General features: G+C 34.7%; 1 protein-coding gene across 2 annotated transcripts in view; it reads right to left on the reverse strand.

The window, feature by feature from the left end:
• LOC149785868 (puratrophin-1-like) overlaps positions 1 to 18,843 on the reverse strand; it is a 332,239-nt gene that overhangs the window by 103,256 nt on the left and 210,140 nt on the right. For both annotated transcript variants that reach the window (XM_089979848.1, XM_089979847.1), the window contains exons 5-7: positions 14,068 to 14,191; positions 4,598 to 4,697; positions 3,471 to 3,575 (exon numbers count right to left, since the gene is read on the reverse strand). In XM_089979848.1, coding sequence (XP_089835974.1) covers positions 3,471 to 3,575; positions 4,598 to 4,697; positions 14,068 to 14,191 — 329 coding nt within the window. The remainder of the gene's footprint in view (positions 1 to 3,470; positions 3,576 to 4,597; positions 4,698 to 14,067; positions 14,192 to 18,843) is intronic.

Here is an 18,843-nt window from a genome sequence, read left to right on the forward strand (position 1 = left end):
AATCAAGTTTTTAATAGATTTAATATGTATAGATTTATATTCATTAGTATTTGCAAATTTTTAAAGGCTATAATCAAATTTGAATAAGTTACTTGCTGGTTTGAGATATTAGCTGCACAATAAAAATTCAACAATAACAGCAAAGTACATTTTAATATTGTGTTACTCATCAAAAACTCATTACACAATATTTATTTGGTAAACAATAATGATAAGAAAACTTCATTTACTGAAGAAGATAATAAAAGCTATGCATCAAAACACTACTGTTGGACAGCGTTGAAAGTATGCTTTAATGGTATAATTTATGACAAGTTTCAAAATGTTTTCAATAGATATTAATAGATACCAATTCAAGTAATAACTTTATATTTTCTTTATTGCAAATACTGAAATATTATCTTGGTTAAAAACTAAATGTGATAGCTCATATCATCTTGTTTTGATTTCAGCCAGAAATTTACCCCCCAAAATAGTTCGAATTCACATGGTGGAATGATCAACAGATCTTAATTTAAGAACTATTTTATTTAAATTTATGAACTGAAAATAAATCCTTTACCATCTTGTAATATGTTTGCAAAAACAGGAGTAACCACTAAAATAAAACAGCTAAGTGTGCACCATTTTTTTATATTAGTAAATAATATTTCACATGGTCCAAATCAGCCTGCTGTTTGGTCCAAATCAGTCCGTAATTTGGCCTCAATCAGCCATGGTCCAAATCAGCCAGGTATTTGGTCCAAATCAGCATGTAATTTAGCCGAAGCAGTCATGGTCTGAATCAGCCAAGTTTTTTTCTATTGACAATACATACAAGAACCCAGTCAATGCTTTTACAAATGAGATCAAATAAACATCAAAGAAACAGTAAGACACCTAGGACTATTTGCCTGGCTCTTTATTACCTATGGAAGAGTGGGGCTATTTACCTGGTTCTTGTTACCTATGGAAGCTTTCCAAAGTTGAATTCTGATATTGTGATAGGAGATATGTTTTGTTTTTCAATCTTATTCCAAAATAAAAATGTAAAACATCACTTTAAAGTGTTAATATAAATGAAATCTCTTCTGTGAATCTAAGTATATTTTTTAACAATCTATGTCTCAAACAAAACTGAAACATCAAATCAAGTGATATCAAAGTTATCCACAAATCTGAGTTGTTATTCATTTTAAATGGGGAGAATGGATAAAGTGAAAACATTTAAATTACATCATGACATTTTTAATGCCTGTAGAATATACAAGTTTTATTTCTATATTAAAGATGCAAAAAAGGTGCAAAAAGGGTTAAGAATAAGGATACTTGGTAATCAACTCAATGGCTTCATTGTTCATAGCATATTCAAAGTCAAAATAGATTACACCAGTGCATTTTCATAGCTTTTATAAAGATACATGAATAATGTGTAAATAAACAACAACAAAAAGGACACAACATGGTGTACAAATTAGGTAATGTATGGTAACTATATCCAGCATCTAGAACAGTGTGGTATACAAATTAGGTACTGTATGGTAACTATATCCAGTATCTACAACAGTGTGGTATACAAATTAGGTACTGTATGGTAACTATATCCAGTATCTACAACAGTGTGGTATACAAATTAGGTACTGTATGGTAACTATATCCAGTATCTACAACAGTGTGGTATACAAATTGGGTACTGTATGGTAACTATATCCAGTATCTAGAACAGTGTGGTGTATAAATTAGGTACTGTATGGTAACTATATCCAGTATCTAGAACAGTGTGATATACTAATTAGGTACTGTATGGTAATTATATCCAGTATCTAGAACAGTGTGGTGTACAAATTAGGTACTGTATGGTAATTATATCAAATATCTAGAACAGTGTGGTATACAAATTGGGTACTGTATGGTAAGTATATCCAGTATCTAGAACAGTGTGGTATACAAATTGGGTACTGTATGTTAATTATATATGCAGTATCTAGAACAGTGTGATATACAAATTAGGTACTGTATGGTAATTATATCCAGTATCTAGAACAATGTGGTATACAAATTATGTGCTGTATGGTAATTATATCCAGTATCCAGAACAGTGTGGTATACAAATTAGGGACTGTAAAGTAATGTGTCAAGTACCTAGAACAGTGTGGTATTCAAATTAGGTACTGTACAGTGACATGTCAAGTGTCTAGAAGCCCCACTGGCACAACGGAGATACATGGCAACGAAGAGAAATGGAGGTATATCCTTGTAATTCTCCCTGACAGTGTTCAGTGGTAATCAAAAGCCACATAGTGACAGGCAGTCTGTATGAACTCTTTGAGATAAAATCTAGACACAAATTTAGATCATTATGATGTCTACACAGTACATCAATGTAAGTTAACTATGGAATACAGGTAATCGGACACAACTAAGACAGCATTGCTAACTGTATCATTAATAAATCTGACACACACTGCCAGAATTCAGCTCCTAGTGAAATGACATTTTCAATAAATTTTTATGCAAAAGATGGGTAACAGACTAAGATTAAGAACACTGAAAGATTAACAATGGCGTACAACAAACATCTGACATGAAAAGAAGAGTGTAAGTCAATATAGTAGGAACTGGGAATGATTAACATCCATTGATAAAAACATCTTACCTGATGATACACAGAAACATCTTACTTAAAATACATATAAATATCTTACCTGATGATACATAGAACATCTTACCGTATGATAAACAGAAACATGTTACCTGATGATGCCCAGAAACATCTTACCTGATGATACACAGAATCATCTTACCTGATGATACACATAAACATCTTACTTGATACACAGACACATATTGCTTGAGGATACACAGAAACATCTTATTTGATGATACATAGAAACATCTTACTTGATACATAGACACATATTGCTTGAGGATACACAGAAACATCTTACTTGATGATACATAGAAACATCTCACCTGATGATACATATAAACATCTTATCTGATGATACACATAAACATCTTACTTGATACATAGACACATATTGCTTGAGGATACACAGAAACATCTTACTTGATGATACATAGAAACATCTTACTTGATGATACATATAAACATCTTACCTTATGATACATATAAACAACTTACCTGATGATACACAGAAACATCTTACCTAATGACACATATAAAGACCTTACTTGATACATAGACACATATTGCCTGAGGATACACAAAAACATCTTACTTGATGATACATAGAAACATCTTACCTGATGATACATATAAACATCTTACCTGATGATGCCCAGAAACATCTTACCTGATGATACACAGAAAAATCTTACATGATGATACACAGAAACATCTTACCTGATGATAAACAGAATGTCTTACCTAATGATATACAGAAACATCTTACCTGATGATAAACAGAAACATCTTACCTGGTGATACACAGAAACATCTTACCTGATGATATATAAAACCATCTTACCTGAAAGGAAGAATGTACATCATATACAGGAGACTTGAGCACCATGGACTGGGTGTGTTTGTCTGCCAGCAGGTGGGCAATGGAGATGGACTGTGGAATGTTATACTGCAGAAGAAAAAAGTATAAATTCTTGAGGTAGCAGAGATGGTGTGAATGTTAATGCTATCGTCATAACTGTTGTCATGTACAGGTTTACTTCTTCGTAAAGTGCATGCACTTAAAGAGATTTGATTGTTATCAACAGACATAAAGCTACTGTGCATATAAAGAGATATATCATCAAGAGACATGAGGTTACTGTGCACATGAAGAGATATCGAGAGACAAAGCTACTGTGCACTTAGAGATATATTGTTACTGAGACATGAAGCTACTGTGCACATAGAGATATATCATTGAGAAACATGAAGCTACTGTACACATGAAGAGATATATCAAGAGACACGAAGCTACTGTGCACATGAAGAGATATATCATTGAGACATAAAGCTACTGTGCACATATAGATATATCGAGAAAGATGAAGCTAATGTTGCACATGAAGATATAGACCATCAAGAGACATGAAACTACTGTGCACATAAAGATATATTGTTATTGAAAGACATGAAGCTACTGTGCATATAGAGATATACTGTTATTGAGAGACAAGAAGCTACTGTGCACATATAGATATATTGTTATTGAGAGACATGAAGCTACTGTGCACATAGAGATATATTATCAAGAGACATGAAGCTACTGTACACATGAAGAGATATATCATCAAGAGACATGAAGCTACTGTGCACATAAAGATATATTGTTACTGAAAGACATGAAGCTACTGTGCACATAGAGATATATTGTTACTGAGACATGAAACTACTGTGCACATAGAGATATATCATCAAGAGACATGAAGCTACTGTACACATAAAGAGGTATCATCAAGAGACATAAAGCTACTGTGCACATAGAGATATATTGTTACTGAGAGGCATGAAGCTACTGTGCACATAAAGAGATATCATCAAGAGATATGAAGCTCCTGTGTACATGAAGAGACCTACTGTTACTGAGAGACATGAAGACTTTCTTTGTCCAAACAATAAATTAATGATTCTACCAAAGAAAAATGGTATTACCTCAAACAAATACAATGATTCAAGAAGTGTGTTGATGGTAGATGCAGTGGACCCATGAATATCTGCTATTACACAAAGACCTCGCTGTCTTGCTGTTTCTCTGGAAACAAAAATAATACATTCTAATATTTAGTCATATTCATTTCCAAAATTCAAGGCAGGTCAGTGCATTTGTATCAATCTAAAATTCATGCCAGATTAGTATCATTTGTATCAACCTAAAATTCATGGCAGATCAGTGTCATTTGTATCAATCCAAAATTCATGGCAGGTCAGTGTCATTTGTATCAATCTAAAATTCATGGCACATCAGTGTCATTTGTATCAATCTAAACTTCATAGCAGATCAGTGTTATTTGTATCAATCTAAACTTCATGGCAGATCAGTGTCATTTGTATCAATCTAAAATTCATGGCAGATCAGTGTCATTTGTATCAATCTAAACTTCATGGCAGATCAGTGTCATTTGTATCAATCTAAACTTCATAGCAGACCAGTGTCATTTGTATCAATCTAAAATTCATGGCAGATCAGTGTCGTTTGTATCAATCTAAACTTCATAGCAGATCAGTGTCATTTGTATCAATCTAAACTTCATGGCAGATCAGTATCATTTGTATCAATCTAAAATTCATGGCAGATCAGTATCATTTGTATCAATCTAAAATTCATGGCAGATCAGTGTCATTTGTATCAATCTAAACTTCATGGCATATCAGTGTCATTTGTATCAATCTAAAATTCATGGCAGATCAGTATAATCTGCATGAATCTAAAATTCATGCCAGAATTCTTTCATTCAAATTTGATCAAATTCTATTGAGTAGTTTTAGAGAAGGCATTACAAGTTATATATATTTTTAAGAACAATAACCTTAGACATCATTTGCATGCTTTTGAAACACCTTTCTGACAAGATGCAACAATAACCTTAAACATCATTTGTATGTGTTGAAAAGCCTTCCTAACAAGATGCAACAATAACCTTAAACATCATTTGCATGTGTTTGAAAGGCCTTCCTGACAAGATGCAACAACAACATTATATACCATTTGTATGTGTTTGAAAGGCCTTCCTGACAAGATGCAACAATTACATTAGACATCATGTGTATGTGTTTGAAAGGCAACAATAACCTTAGACATCATTTGCATGTGTTTGAAAGGCCTTCCTGACAAGATGTAACAATAACATTAGACATCATTTGTTTGTGTTTGAAAGGCCTTCCTGACAAGATGCAACAATTACATTAGACATCATCTGCATGTTTTTGAAAGGCCTTCCTGACAAGATGCAACAATAACCTTAAACATCATTTGCATGTGTTTGAAAGGCCTTCCTGGCAAGATGCAACAATAACATTAGACATCATTTGTATGTGTTTGAAAGGCCTTCCTGACAAGATGCAACATTAACATTAGACATCATTTGTATGTCTTTGAAAGGCCTTCCTGACAAGATGCAACAATAACCTTAAACATCATTTGCATGTGTTTGAAAGGCCTTCCTGACAAGATGCACAATAACCTTAGACATCATTTGTGTGTTTGGTGTTTGAAATGCCTTCCTGACAAGATGCAACAATAACCGTAAACATCATTTGTATGTGTTTGAAAGGCCTTCCTGACAAGATGCAACAATAACCTTAGACATCATTTATGTGTTTGGTGTTTGAAAGGCCTTCCTGACAAGATGCAACAATAACCTTAGACATCACTTGCATGTGTTTGAAAGGCCTTCCTGACAAGATGCAACATTAACATTAGACATCATTTATGTGTTTGGTGTTTGAAAGGCCTTCCTGACAAGATGCAACAATAACCTTAGACATCATTTATGTGTTTGGTGTTTGAAAGGCCTTCCTGACAAGATGCAACAATAACCTTAAACATCATTTGCATGTGTTTGAAAGGCCTTCTTGACAAGATGCAACAATAACCTTAGGCATCATTTATGTGTTTGGTGTTTGAAATGCCTTCCTGACAAGATGCAACAATAACCTTAAACATCATTTGCATGTGTTTGAAAGGCCTTCCTGACAAGATGTAACAATAACATTAGACATCATTTGTTTGTGTTTGAAAGGCCTTCCTGACAAGATGCAACAATTACATTAGACATCATCTGCATGTTTTTGAAAGGCCTTCCTGACAAGATGCAACAATAACCTTAAACATCATTTGCATGTGTTTGAAAGGCCTTCCTGGCAAGATGCAACAATAACATTAGACATCATTTGTATGTGTTTGAAAGGCCTTCCTGACAAGATGCAACATTAACATTAGACATCATTTGTATGTCTTTGAAAGGCCTTCCTGACAAGATGCAACAATAACCTTAAACATCATTTGTATGTGTTTGAAAGGCCTTCCTGACAAGATGCACAATAACCTTAGACATCATTTGTGTGTTTGGTGTTTGAAATGCCTTCCTGACAAGATGCAACAATAACCGTAAACATCATTTGTATGTGTTTGAAAGGCCTTCCTGACAAGATGCAACAATAACCTTAGACATCATTTATGTGTTTGGTGTTTGAAAGGCCTTCCTGACAAGATGCAACAATAACCTTAGACATCACTTGCATGTGTTTGAAAGGCCTTCCTGACAAGATGCAACATTAACATTAGACATCATTTATGTGTTTGGTGTTTGAAAGGCCTTCCTGACAAGATGCAACAATAACCTTAGACATCATTTATGTGTTTGGTGTTTGAAAGGCCTTCCTGACAAGATGCAACAATAACCTTAAACATCATTTGCATGTGTTTGAAAGGCCTTCTTGACAAGATGCAACAATAACCTTAGGCATCATTTATGTGTTTGGTGTTTGAAATGCCTTCCTGACAAGATGCAACAATAACCTTAAACATCATTTGCATGTGTTTGAAAGGCCTTCCTGACAAGATGCAACAATAACATTAGACATCATTTGTTTGTGTTTGAAAGGCCTTCCTGACAAGATGCAACAATTACATTAGACATCATTTGTATGTGTTTGAAAGGTCTTCCTGACAAGATGCAACAATAACCTTAAACATCATTTGTATGTGTTTGAAAGGCCTTCCTGACAAGATGCAACAATAACCTTAGACATCATTTATGTGTTTGGTGTTTGAAAGGCCTTCCTGACAAGATGCAACAATAACCTTAGACATCATTTATGTGTTTGGTGTTTGAAAGGCCTTCCTGACAAAATGCAACAATAACTTTAAACATCATTTGTATATGTTTGAAAGGCCTTCCTGACAAGATGCAACAATAACCTTAGACATCATTTATGTGTTTGGTGTTTGAAAGGCCTTCCTGACAAGATGCAACAATAACCTTAGACATCACTTGCATGTGTTTGAAAGGCCTTCCTGACAAGATGCAACATTAACATTAGACATCATTTATGTGTTAGGTGTTTGAAAGGCCTTCCTGACAAGATGCAACAATAACCTTAAACATCATTTGTATGTGTTTGAAAGGCCTTCCTGACAAGATACAACAATAACCTTAAACATCATTTGATTGTGTTTGAAAGGCCTTCCTGGCAAGATGCTCTTTTGCTAAAAGTCAAATTCTCTTCAGCAGTTTTGAGATGTCAGATGAATGTTTCCTATTCATTTTAACAATAGCCATATTGAATATCACATTCCTATCTTTAGTAATAAATTAGAAGGACTATCGTGAAAAAATGTTGTCTCAAAATTTGTCAAATTCTAGCGAGCATTTCTTAAAGGCTTTTTAATTGTTAATGCAGATACCGAAACAAGTATTTTGCAAAATCAAGATTCATTTCATCTGCATTCCATTCACATCTGCATATCCATTAGCTTTTCACTGTTTTCATTTACAATTTCAGAAATGCATTCTCATTTTGTGTTTATGGCTTCCATTATTCATTTACTTTTCTTTTTCTCATCTAGAACATAATGGAAATACTGAAGCGAGGTTCTCCATTTTTGACAATATTAAAAGGAGTGAACTATTGCTTCTGCATCTGGGATTTTTAAAAGTGTACTTAATAAAATAGCAAATGTATGAAATGCAAAATTTACAAAAGGTAAAAACATAACCAAAACTGAAAATTGTGTTTCTTATTGCATTTCATTTAAATAAAAATTGTACAGACACAACCTATGCTGATGAGGTCATAACATCAATTGTGTTGTTTATGTCTGTCTGGTTTGTATGGAATGAAAAATTGTCCTGGATTACCAAGCAAAAGGCCTTTTGACTGTGAGGACTTAGCAGCAGCTTAAAAATAATTGATTTTCAAATCTATTCAAATTTGTTTGTATTTTGTTCAATTTTTTTATGTAATTTGTTGTTTTGTATTCTGCTGCTTTGCAATTGTAATTTCTATTTCTTCAAAAGACAGTCATCATTTGTTTGTATTCATTCTGAGCTTCGTTTGTATTCATCTGAGCTTCATTTGGATTCACTCTGAGCTTCATTTTGATTCATTCTGCACTTACTCTGCATTCATTATTCATTCAGCATTTAAAATTGCTTGTTTCATTTTGGATTATACATCAGCACCTTTCTAAAACCTGCTTGAAAATCATTCATACCTGAATGCTTTCCATAAAAAGTGGTCACATTCTTTTGAGTTTGTTGATTTTTGAGAAGTTGTTAAGGCTTTTCTATTTTTATAACAGCAGCCATACTGGATGGCAGTTCAGCATCATTTGAACAAGCTTCCATTCCAGCATGATGTCTGTCAAATTTGGTTTATTCTGTTCAGCCAATTTTTGAGAAGTCATCTAATGATTTGTCAAATTTTAGAACACTGGCCATATTTGATTACAATTCTGTATCATTTGTACAAACTTGAAATGCTTTTATGCCAAGTGTCCATTGTCAAATTTGGTTTTAAAAAACTCCAGTGGAATATTATTTTTATTCTTATAGTCAACAGAGGTAAAAATTAACACCTGTTGTTGTTCAACTCAAAAATTGCATACAGTATTCAGTTTTCACAAAAGTATTCATCTTTTCACTGTTTTAATATACAGTCACAAAGAGAAGATTGTTTGAGAAATCCAATAACTTCAAAGGAACAAAGCTGCATAACAGGTGTATGAATCAAATGAAATTAAGCTGAACAAGAGAATGTCACTTAAACATTGCATACATCAACAAATGGGAACACATTTATTATGTGCCCCACCCCACATCCCTTTTGTATTTTAGAATATATGCAGGTTCTTTTTGTTTGTTTGTTTCTTTTAGAGGGGACGAGATGTGGTGCAAGCATGTGAAATACTTCCAGGAAGGGGAATGGGTGTGGTGTAGGCATGTGAAATGCTTCCAGCAAGGAAAAGGGGTGTGGTGTACGCATGTGAAAAACTTCTATGAAAGGGTGTGGTAAAGGCATGTGAAATGCTTCTAGCAAGGGGGAGGTATGTGGTGTAAGCATGTGAAATGCTTCTAGCAAGGGGAAGGGGTGAGGTGTAGGCATGTGAAATGCATCCAGCAAGGAGGAAGTATGTGGTGTAAGCATGTGAATGCTTGTAGCAAGGGGGAGGTAAGCAAATCTATGAAGCCGCTAAAAAGAATGTCACAAATATAGTCCATGCAGTGAAATCAGCCCAGTACACTACTAAGATCATGGAAAGTTCCAGCTGCAAAGAACTCTTTGAGATTACTAACAAGCTAATGTCAAGGAACAAATCTACACCACTTCCAACTACCTTCTCTCCAGTCAACCTTCTGGACATGTTTGCAAATTCCTTCCCTGACAAAGTACAAACCATTAGAGATAAGCTTGACACCACAATTTCAATTGACTTGTTGTCACCATACAGTTGGGATACAGAATTTGAGCGGCAACCATTAGCAGCATTTGAACCTGTCTCTATGGATTTCGTATGTACAATCCTGATGAAGAGTGCACCAAAGTCATGTGAACTTGATCCAATTCCAACATCACTGCTGCTTGAGTGCTTACATCCAGTATTGCCTTCACTAACTGATGTTATTAATACCTCTCTCTCATCGGGGGAATTCCCATCATTTTTCAAAACTGCCATTGTAAAGCCTCTGCTGAAAAAACCAACACTAGACCATAACAATTTAAAGAACTACCGCCTAGTTTCTAATCTCCCATTCATATAAAAAATATTAGAAAACCTTGTTCTATCCCAGCTTGTATCTCATCTGAATTCAAAGTCTTTTTAGCAATGTACAATCTGCATATTGCCCTTAACCACAGTACTGAAACTACTCTTCTAAAAGTAGTTAATGACATTCTCTCTGCTTTGGATAGTGGAAAGATTACAGTCCTCACCCTCCTTGATTTGTCTGCAGCATTTGACACAATAGACCATGATATATTACTTCACTGTCTCCAGCATGTATTTGGCATTCATGATACAGCCTTACTGTGGTTCAAGTCCTACTTGGTCAACAGGACACAAATTGTGTCTGCAAATGGAATACACTCCAGCCCAGTTGATCTATGTTGTGGTGTTTCACAGGGGTCTGTTCTTGGACCTGTTCTCTTCATTCTATATACTCAGCCGCTCTCAAGTGTCATAGATCATCATCCAGTGTCTCACCAATTGTATGCTGATGACACCCAAATATACAAATCTAGCCACCCAACTGAAGCTGATGCTACCATCCAAGGTGTAGAGAGGTGCATTTCTGACGTGAAATCATGGATGACATGTAACAAGCTACAGATGAATGATGATAAAACTGAGGCCATTCTGATCACAACACAAAGACTTTCTCAGTCACATCCTTTACCTCAAACAATAAATATCAGCAACACCAACATTAAATTCACACAGTCAGTACGAAACCTAGGTGTTACTCTGGACAGTACTCTCACAATGCACCAACATGTCATGAACATATGCAAGGCTGCATATCTTGAGCTGAGATGTATCAGCTCAATTCACAAATATCTTTCAGTTGATGCCATTAAAACACTTGTGTGTTCATTAGTACTTTCAAGACTGGACTATTGTAACTCAATTCTGTCTGGTTCATCTCAATATCTGCTCCAGAAACTTCAAAAAGTTCAAAACACAGCTGCTCAGATCCTACTTAGAGTACCATAATCAGAGCACACCTCCCCACTGCTCTGTACCCTACACTGGCTATCCATTCGATCCAGAATCAAACACAAAATTTGTTCTCTGTGCTACGTTTCAATGATGGACTCTAGTCCAACATTCCTATCAGACCTCACCCATGTGTACACACCGGCAAGATACTTACGCTCCTCTTCTGACAATCATATACTCATTATTCCCACTAAGAAAACAAAGTCATATGGACAGCGTTCTTTTGCATACCAGGGCCCAGCAACATGGAATGAATTGCCCACTGAACTTTGACACAAAGACACAGTGATCATATTCAAGAGTGCTCTCAAAAATCACTTATTTCAACTGCAAGAACAAACTTAAAGACCTAATAATGTTTCCTACCTTAAATATTCTCAGCATGTTTTTTGTTTTTAATGTTTTCTAATTTCATGCTGTTTGTGTTTGTAATCATATCATTATATATGTTTTTTTATCTTACAGGTGTTGTTTAATGCTGTAAAGTGCTTAGAGCTTCTAAAGATTAGATGCTATACAAAGTCCTCATTATTATTATTATTATTATTATTATTATTATTATTATAATTATTATGTGGTGTAAGCATGTGAAATGCTTCTAGCAAGGGGGAGGTATGTGGTGTAAGCATGTGAAATGCTTCTAGTAAGGAGGAGGGGTGAGGTGTAGGCATGTGAAATGCTTCTAGCAAGGGAAGGGATATAGTGTAGGCACGTGAAAAACTTCAAGCAAGAGGAATAGGTGTGATATAGGCATATGAAATACTTCTAACAAGGGGAAGGGGTGTGATGTAAGGCATGTGAAATACTTCTAGCAAGGGGAAGGGGTGTGATATAGGCATGTGAAATACTTCTAGGAAGGGGAAGGGGTGTGATATAGGCATGTGAAATACTTCTAGCAAGGGGAAGGGGTGTGATATAGGCATGTGAAATACTTCTAGGAAGGGGAAGGGGTGTGATATAGGCATGTGAAATGCTTCTAGGAAGGGGAAGGGGTGTGATATAGGCATGTGAAATGCTTCTAGCAAGTGGAAGGGGTGTGATATAGGCATGTGAAATGCTTCTAGCAAGTGGAAGGGGTGTGATATAGGCATGTGAAATGCTTCTAGCAAGTGGAAGGGGTGTGATGTAAGGCATGTGAAATACTTCTAGCAAGGGGAAGGGGTGTGATATGTGCATGTGAAATGCTTCTAGCAAGGGGAAGAGATGTGATATAGGCATGTGAAATGCTTCTAGGAAGGGGAAGGGTGTGATATTGGCATGTGAAATGCTTATAGCAAGGGGTAGAGGTGTGGTGTAGGCATGTGAAATGCTTTTTTGAAGATAGTCTCTGGCACTGAATGTGTTATTAAATAGTATTCAATTAAAAAAATCTACGCATTTTGCTCCATCCAAGCAAAGATCTGAAGACTTCCATTTTCATTTTTGTTTTCATACAGACGATACTTAACGTGAAATTTTATTTTGATGAATTAATCATGGCATATCTTATGGATACCATTATAAATGTACACACACACACACACACACACACACACACATAAAGCAAGATGTTATTTTCATTTAATAGTAACGGATTCACAGTGCTTCAATTGCATGGTTATTCATGGAAGGAAGAATGCTGGGAAAGTGGAAATTTTTCATGCCATTGGAGTATTTTTAGTCACAACATGAGATGTATTAGCCAAAACATTGTCTTATGATCCCCTCCTTATTCAGAAACAGTATAGACTTTAGAAATTTCAATAATGAATGTGAAAAATATGAATTCATTCAGTTTTGATATTGTATGTGGCACAAATGTTATTGATAAGCAGAATAGATATACGGGATGAGACTAACAAGGGTTAAGGAGTGGACAACACAAGTACAGAATGAGGTATACACAATCTGACCACAAGGGACACTGGCATAGTATATAACATGCAATGTAGACCACCAGGTAAATATACTATCAATAGGACATAATTAGAATATACAGGTAATTGTGTTTTAAGAACATGATCCTCTTTTTCTTTGGAGTAAGAGTATTTGACTTTTAATCTTTATGACCAAATCACAATTCTTTTCCATTCTGAACCACGATTCTTTTCAACCATGATTCTTTTGTTTTAAAACAGTGATTCATTGCAAATTCATGATGTTAAAACAGATAGTAAAGTATAACCTGACCCTGTGTCTGCAGATAGTAAAATACAACTCATCCCACTGTATGTCCCTTTGTATGCAGCTAGTAAAATATAACTTGCCCCTTTGTATGTAAAAAGAATAAAGTATAACCTGTATGTAGATAGTAAATTATAACCTGTTCCAATGTATGTAGATAACAAAGTAGAACCTGTCCCTGTGCATGCAGAAGGCGAGATGACAAGGTCACTGTAATAAGAGTACATGATAAACTGACCTTGGGATGGAATGATAGTACATGACAAGTCGGGTCAGGTCCACACTGCGGACCTGCTGGTTCTTCCATAGCGAACTACTGGTGAAGATAAATACAACTGGGCTACCATCTAGGTTCCTGGAGCCTGAAAGGAGAAAAGTGTTTCTATAACAGTTACATGATTATTTTGTATTGTGTATTAAGGTATATTGTTGATTACTCCTATTCAAAGTTAAAATAAAATCCTTTTTATACAAACAAATGGTTCTACAAAGACAAACTGCCAGCTATACTTCTCACTGAAGTGCTAGAGAAAAGTGTGAAGTTAGATACAGACTGAGTCTAAAAATGTAAAGTTAGAAATAGAGTCTCTTCTTGGATTTGCTATTGAAGGATTTTTGATTACCGGTATTGTTTTTAAATCCTGCTGAAAACTCAATCAAATCTGCCCCCCAAAAATCTGTGTATTATATTTTTTAAGTCCTATCTTTACTTTTTCATTAAACCATTCTCCATTCTAATTTTTTTCCAATTTTTCAAATGGAGAAGGGAGCCACCCACCCGTAATCTTCAGTTCTAGAACAGAGCCTGCATACATGTTACTTGAAGATTAGAAGAAGTCAAGTTCATCTTTACTACTGCAACAATGAAACTAACTCGTACCTGTTGCCAAGCTTTACTCACAATTATCAATTATGAATATACCCTATGGTAGTATGCACTAACAATTATCAATTAGGAATATACCCTACAGTAGTATGCACTAATAATTATTATTAGGATTGTACCCTATGGTAGTATGCGCTAACAATTATCAATTAGGAATATACCCTACAGTAGTATGCACTAATAATTATTATTAGGAATGTACCCTATGGTACTATGCACTAACAATTATCAATTAGGAATATACCCTACAGTAGTATGCACTAATAATTATTATTAGGAATGTACCCTATGGTACTATGCACTAACAATTATCAATTAGGAATGTACCCTATAGTAGTATGCACTAACAATTATCAGTTAGGAATATACACAAAGGTAGTATGCACTAACAATTACCAATTAGGAATATATCCTACGGTAGTATGCATTAAAAATTATCAGTTAGGAATATACAACATCGTAATATGCACTAACAATTATTAATTAGGAATGTACCCTATGGTAGTATGCACTAACAATTATCAATTAGGAATATACACTATGTTAGTATGCACTAACATTTAACTATTAGGGATGTACCCTGTGCTAGTACATGCTAATAATTATCAATAAAAAATGTACCCTATGGTAATGCACACTAATAAGTATCAATTAGAAATGTAACTTATGGTAGTACACACTAAAGTTATCAATCAGGAATGTACCCTACAAGCAATGTTTTTAAGTCTGTTAACTTTAAAATTTCATGAAAAACACTGGCAAGCTGAATATGTAATGACTTTTCAAGACTTTGTAACAAACTTGCATCATTCATCATTCTTCTCCCATTATAATGCCAATATGAAATCCTGCAAAGTTCTTGGGGACCTTTCAATCCATCAGTATATTTGTAGCACAAGTCATTAAGCAGTGTCAATAAAATTTGGCAAACTTAGTCTATATAGATTACAGATACAATACACTCCCAGGTTAGCAAACAAACCTTTAGTGTCACTTGTTGGGCAAAGTTCTTACAATAATCCAATTATCAATGACCAACAAGGACCAAATCATTTATGACTAGTACAACCTTTGTATAAGATATTTGGCCACTGGGGAGGTGGTATTTGAAGATTGGGTCCATTCAGGTCATAGGGTACAGAACATAAATGATTAACTGGCAATTATGAGATACACAGATAAGAAAAAGTGCATTTAAGACCAACAACACTTAGGTTAATTGTAGTTACATGGTGGGATTTTCTTTACATGTTGATTATTTACAAACTAGCTGACAATTAAAAACATTAAATATCTGACCTCAAAAAGTGATCCACTGTTAGTGGACAACTACTAGATGTAAATTAAATAATATTTGTCTTATCAGGTTTGTGTTTGTTAAACATGTGTGTTATCACTTTTACTTGACCACTAAGAATTTACATGTGTGTTATCATTTTTAACTTGACCACTAAGAATTTCAAAGGGAAATAAGGTTTGTTTGTTAAACATGTGTGTTATCATTTTTAACTTAACCACTAAGAATTTCAAAGGGAAACAAGGTTTGTGTTTGTTAAACAAGTGTGTTTTCATTTTTAACTTGACCACTAAGAATTTACATGTGTGTTATCATTTTTAACTTGACCACTAAGAATTTCAAAGGGAAATAAGGTTTGTTTGTTAAACATGTGTGTTATCATTTTTAACTTAACCACTAAGAATTTCAAAGGGAAACAAGGTTTGTTTGTTAAACATGTGTGTTATCACTTTTAACTTGACCACTAAGAATTTACATGTGTGTTATCATTTTTAACTTGACCACTAAGAATTTCAAAGGGAAATAAGGTTTGTTTGTTAAACATGTGTGTTATCATTTTTAACTTTACCACTAAGAATTTCAAAGGGAAACAAGGTTTGTGTTTGTTAAACAAGTGTGTTTTCATTTTTAACTTGACACTAGGAATTTTGAAGGGGAATAAGGTTTATGTTTGTTAAACATGTGTGTTATCATTTTGAACTTGACCACTAAAAATTTCAAAGGGAAATAAGGTTTGTGTTTGTTAAACATGTGTGTTTTTATTTTTAACTTTAAGCTAGGAATTGTGATGGGGAATAAGGTCTGTGTTTGTTAAACATGTGTGTTATCATTTTTAACTTGACCACAAAGAATTTCAAAGGGAAATAAGGTTTATGTTTGTTAAACATGCGTGTTTTCATTTTTAACTTGAAGCTAGGAATTTTGAAGGGGAATAAGGTTTGTGTTTGTTAAACATGTGTCATCATTTTTAACTTGACCACTAGGAATTTTGAAGGGGGAATAAGGTTTGTGTTTATTAAACATGTGTGTTATCATTTTTAACTTGACCACTAAGAATTTTAAGGGGGAATAAGGTTTATATTTGTTAAGCATGTAGACAACTATATGGCAACTGCATACAAAGATAGTTGAAAGCAAAAATTTGGGAAACCATTGTAATGGCATTACACTCTAATGAGTCCATCTGCCTCTGCATACAAATATGCCCAAACTAAGTCCATCTACATACAAATACGCCCAAACCAAATGCCATTGCCTACCTCAAGTGGTATTTGTCAACTGTGCTACTAAAGATAATATTTTTAAAAAAGTCGAAGTCCAAAGACATTTAAAAATGTGCCAAAAATTTACAAATTGCTCTAATTGCCTGAAGTTCTAATCAGGACCAGGAAAAAAGTGTGAAGCATCAAGGCTATAAATAATAAACATGATACAGATGATACAATGAACACTGCCATTAAGGAATATGATACAATGAACAATGCCATTAAGAAATATGATACAATGAACAATACCATTAATGTATTTGATACAATGAACAATGCCACTAAGGTAAATGATACAATGAACAATGTAATTAAGGAATATGATACAATGAACAATGCCATCAGGATATATGATACAATGAATAATGCCAATAGGGTATATGATACAATAAAGAATGCATGTAAGGAATATGATACAATAATGAATGCTTGTAAGGTGTATGATGTGTGTGTGTTATTTGGATTATTAACATAGCTTTAACAATTTTTCAGTCATATTGCTACGATGTCTGCAGTGTGGCAGTTTATAGTGATGTCTAGCACTGGGGCATCATGCTGCAGACATGTAGCATGATGTCCCACCCAGTCACATTATCCTGACACCAGGCCAACCAGTCCTAACACTTTTATAAGTCTTTGGTATGACTCTGCTGGGGTTCGAACCCACGACCTACCACTTCCGAGGTGGATGCTCTAACCACTTGGCCACCGAAGCGGTAAGGTGTATGATACAATTCCGAGGCGGATGCTCTAACCACTTGGCCACCAGAGTGGTAAGGTGTATGATACAATAAACAATATCATTAAGGTGTATACTACAATGACAATTGCCCTTACACTGTATGATACAACAAATAAAACCCTTAAGGCACATGGCACAAAAAAAACCAATGGCCCTGAAATGTATGATACAATAAACAATGCCCCTAATGTGTGTGATATAATGCACAATGCCCTTAATGTGTGTGATACAATAAACAATGCCCCTAAGGTGTGTGATATAATAAACAATATCCATGAGGTGTGTGATATAATAAACAATGCCCCTAAGGTGTGTGATATAATAAACAATGTCCCTAAGGTGTGTGATATAATAAACAATGCCCTTAAGGTGTGTGCTATAAAAAAAAACAATGCCCCTAAGGTGTGTGACACAATAAACAATGCCCCTAATGTGTGATACAATAAACAATTCCCCTAAGGTGTGTGATACAATAAACAATGCCCCTAATGTGTGTGATATAAGAAACATGCCATTAAGGTGTGTGATACAATAAACATGCCCCTAAGGTAGATGATGCCTAAGGTTTGTAATGCAATAAACATGCCCCTAAGGTATGTGATGCAATAAGCAAGGTCCCTAAGGTTTGCAATGCAAAAAAATGCCCCTAAGGTGTGTAATGCAATAAGCAATGCCCCTAAGGTTTGTGATGCAACAAACAATGCCCATAAGGTAGATGAAGCAATAAACAATACCCTTAAGTCATTTAATGAAATAATGACCCCATTTTGTTAGAGCTACTTTCCCAACCTTTTCGAGTATGAGGACCCCTTCTCAACTTCAAA

Source organism: Sinohyriopsis cumingii, chromosome 13, assembly GCF_028554795.1.
Source record: "Sinohyriopsis cumingii isolate HCF-2022 chromosome 13, ASM2855479v2, whole genome shotgun sequence".
NCBI classification, from domain to species: domain Eukaryota; kingdom Metazoa; phylum Mollusca; class Bivalvia; order Unionida; family Unionidae; genus Sinohyriopsis; species Sinohyriopsis cumingii.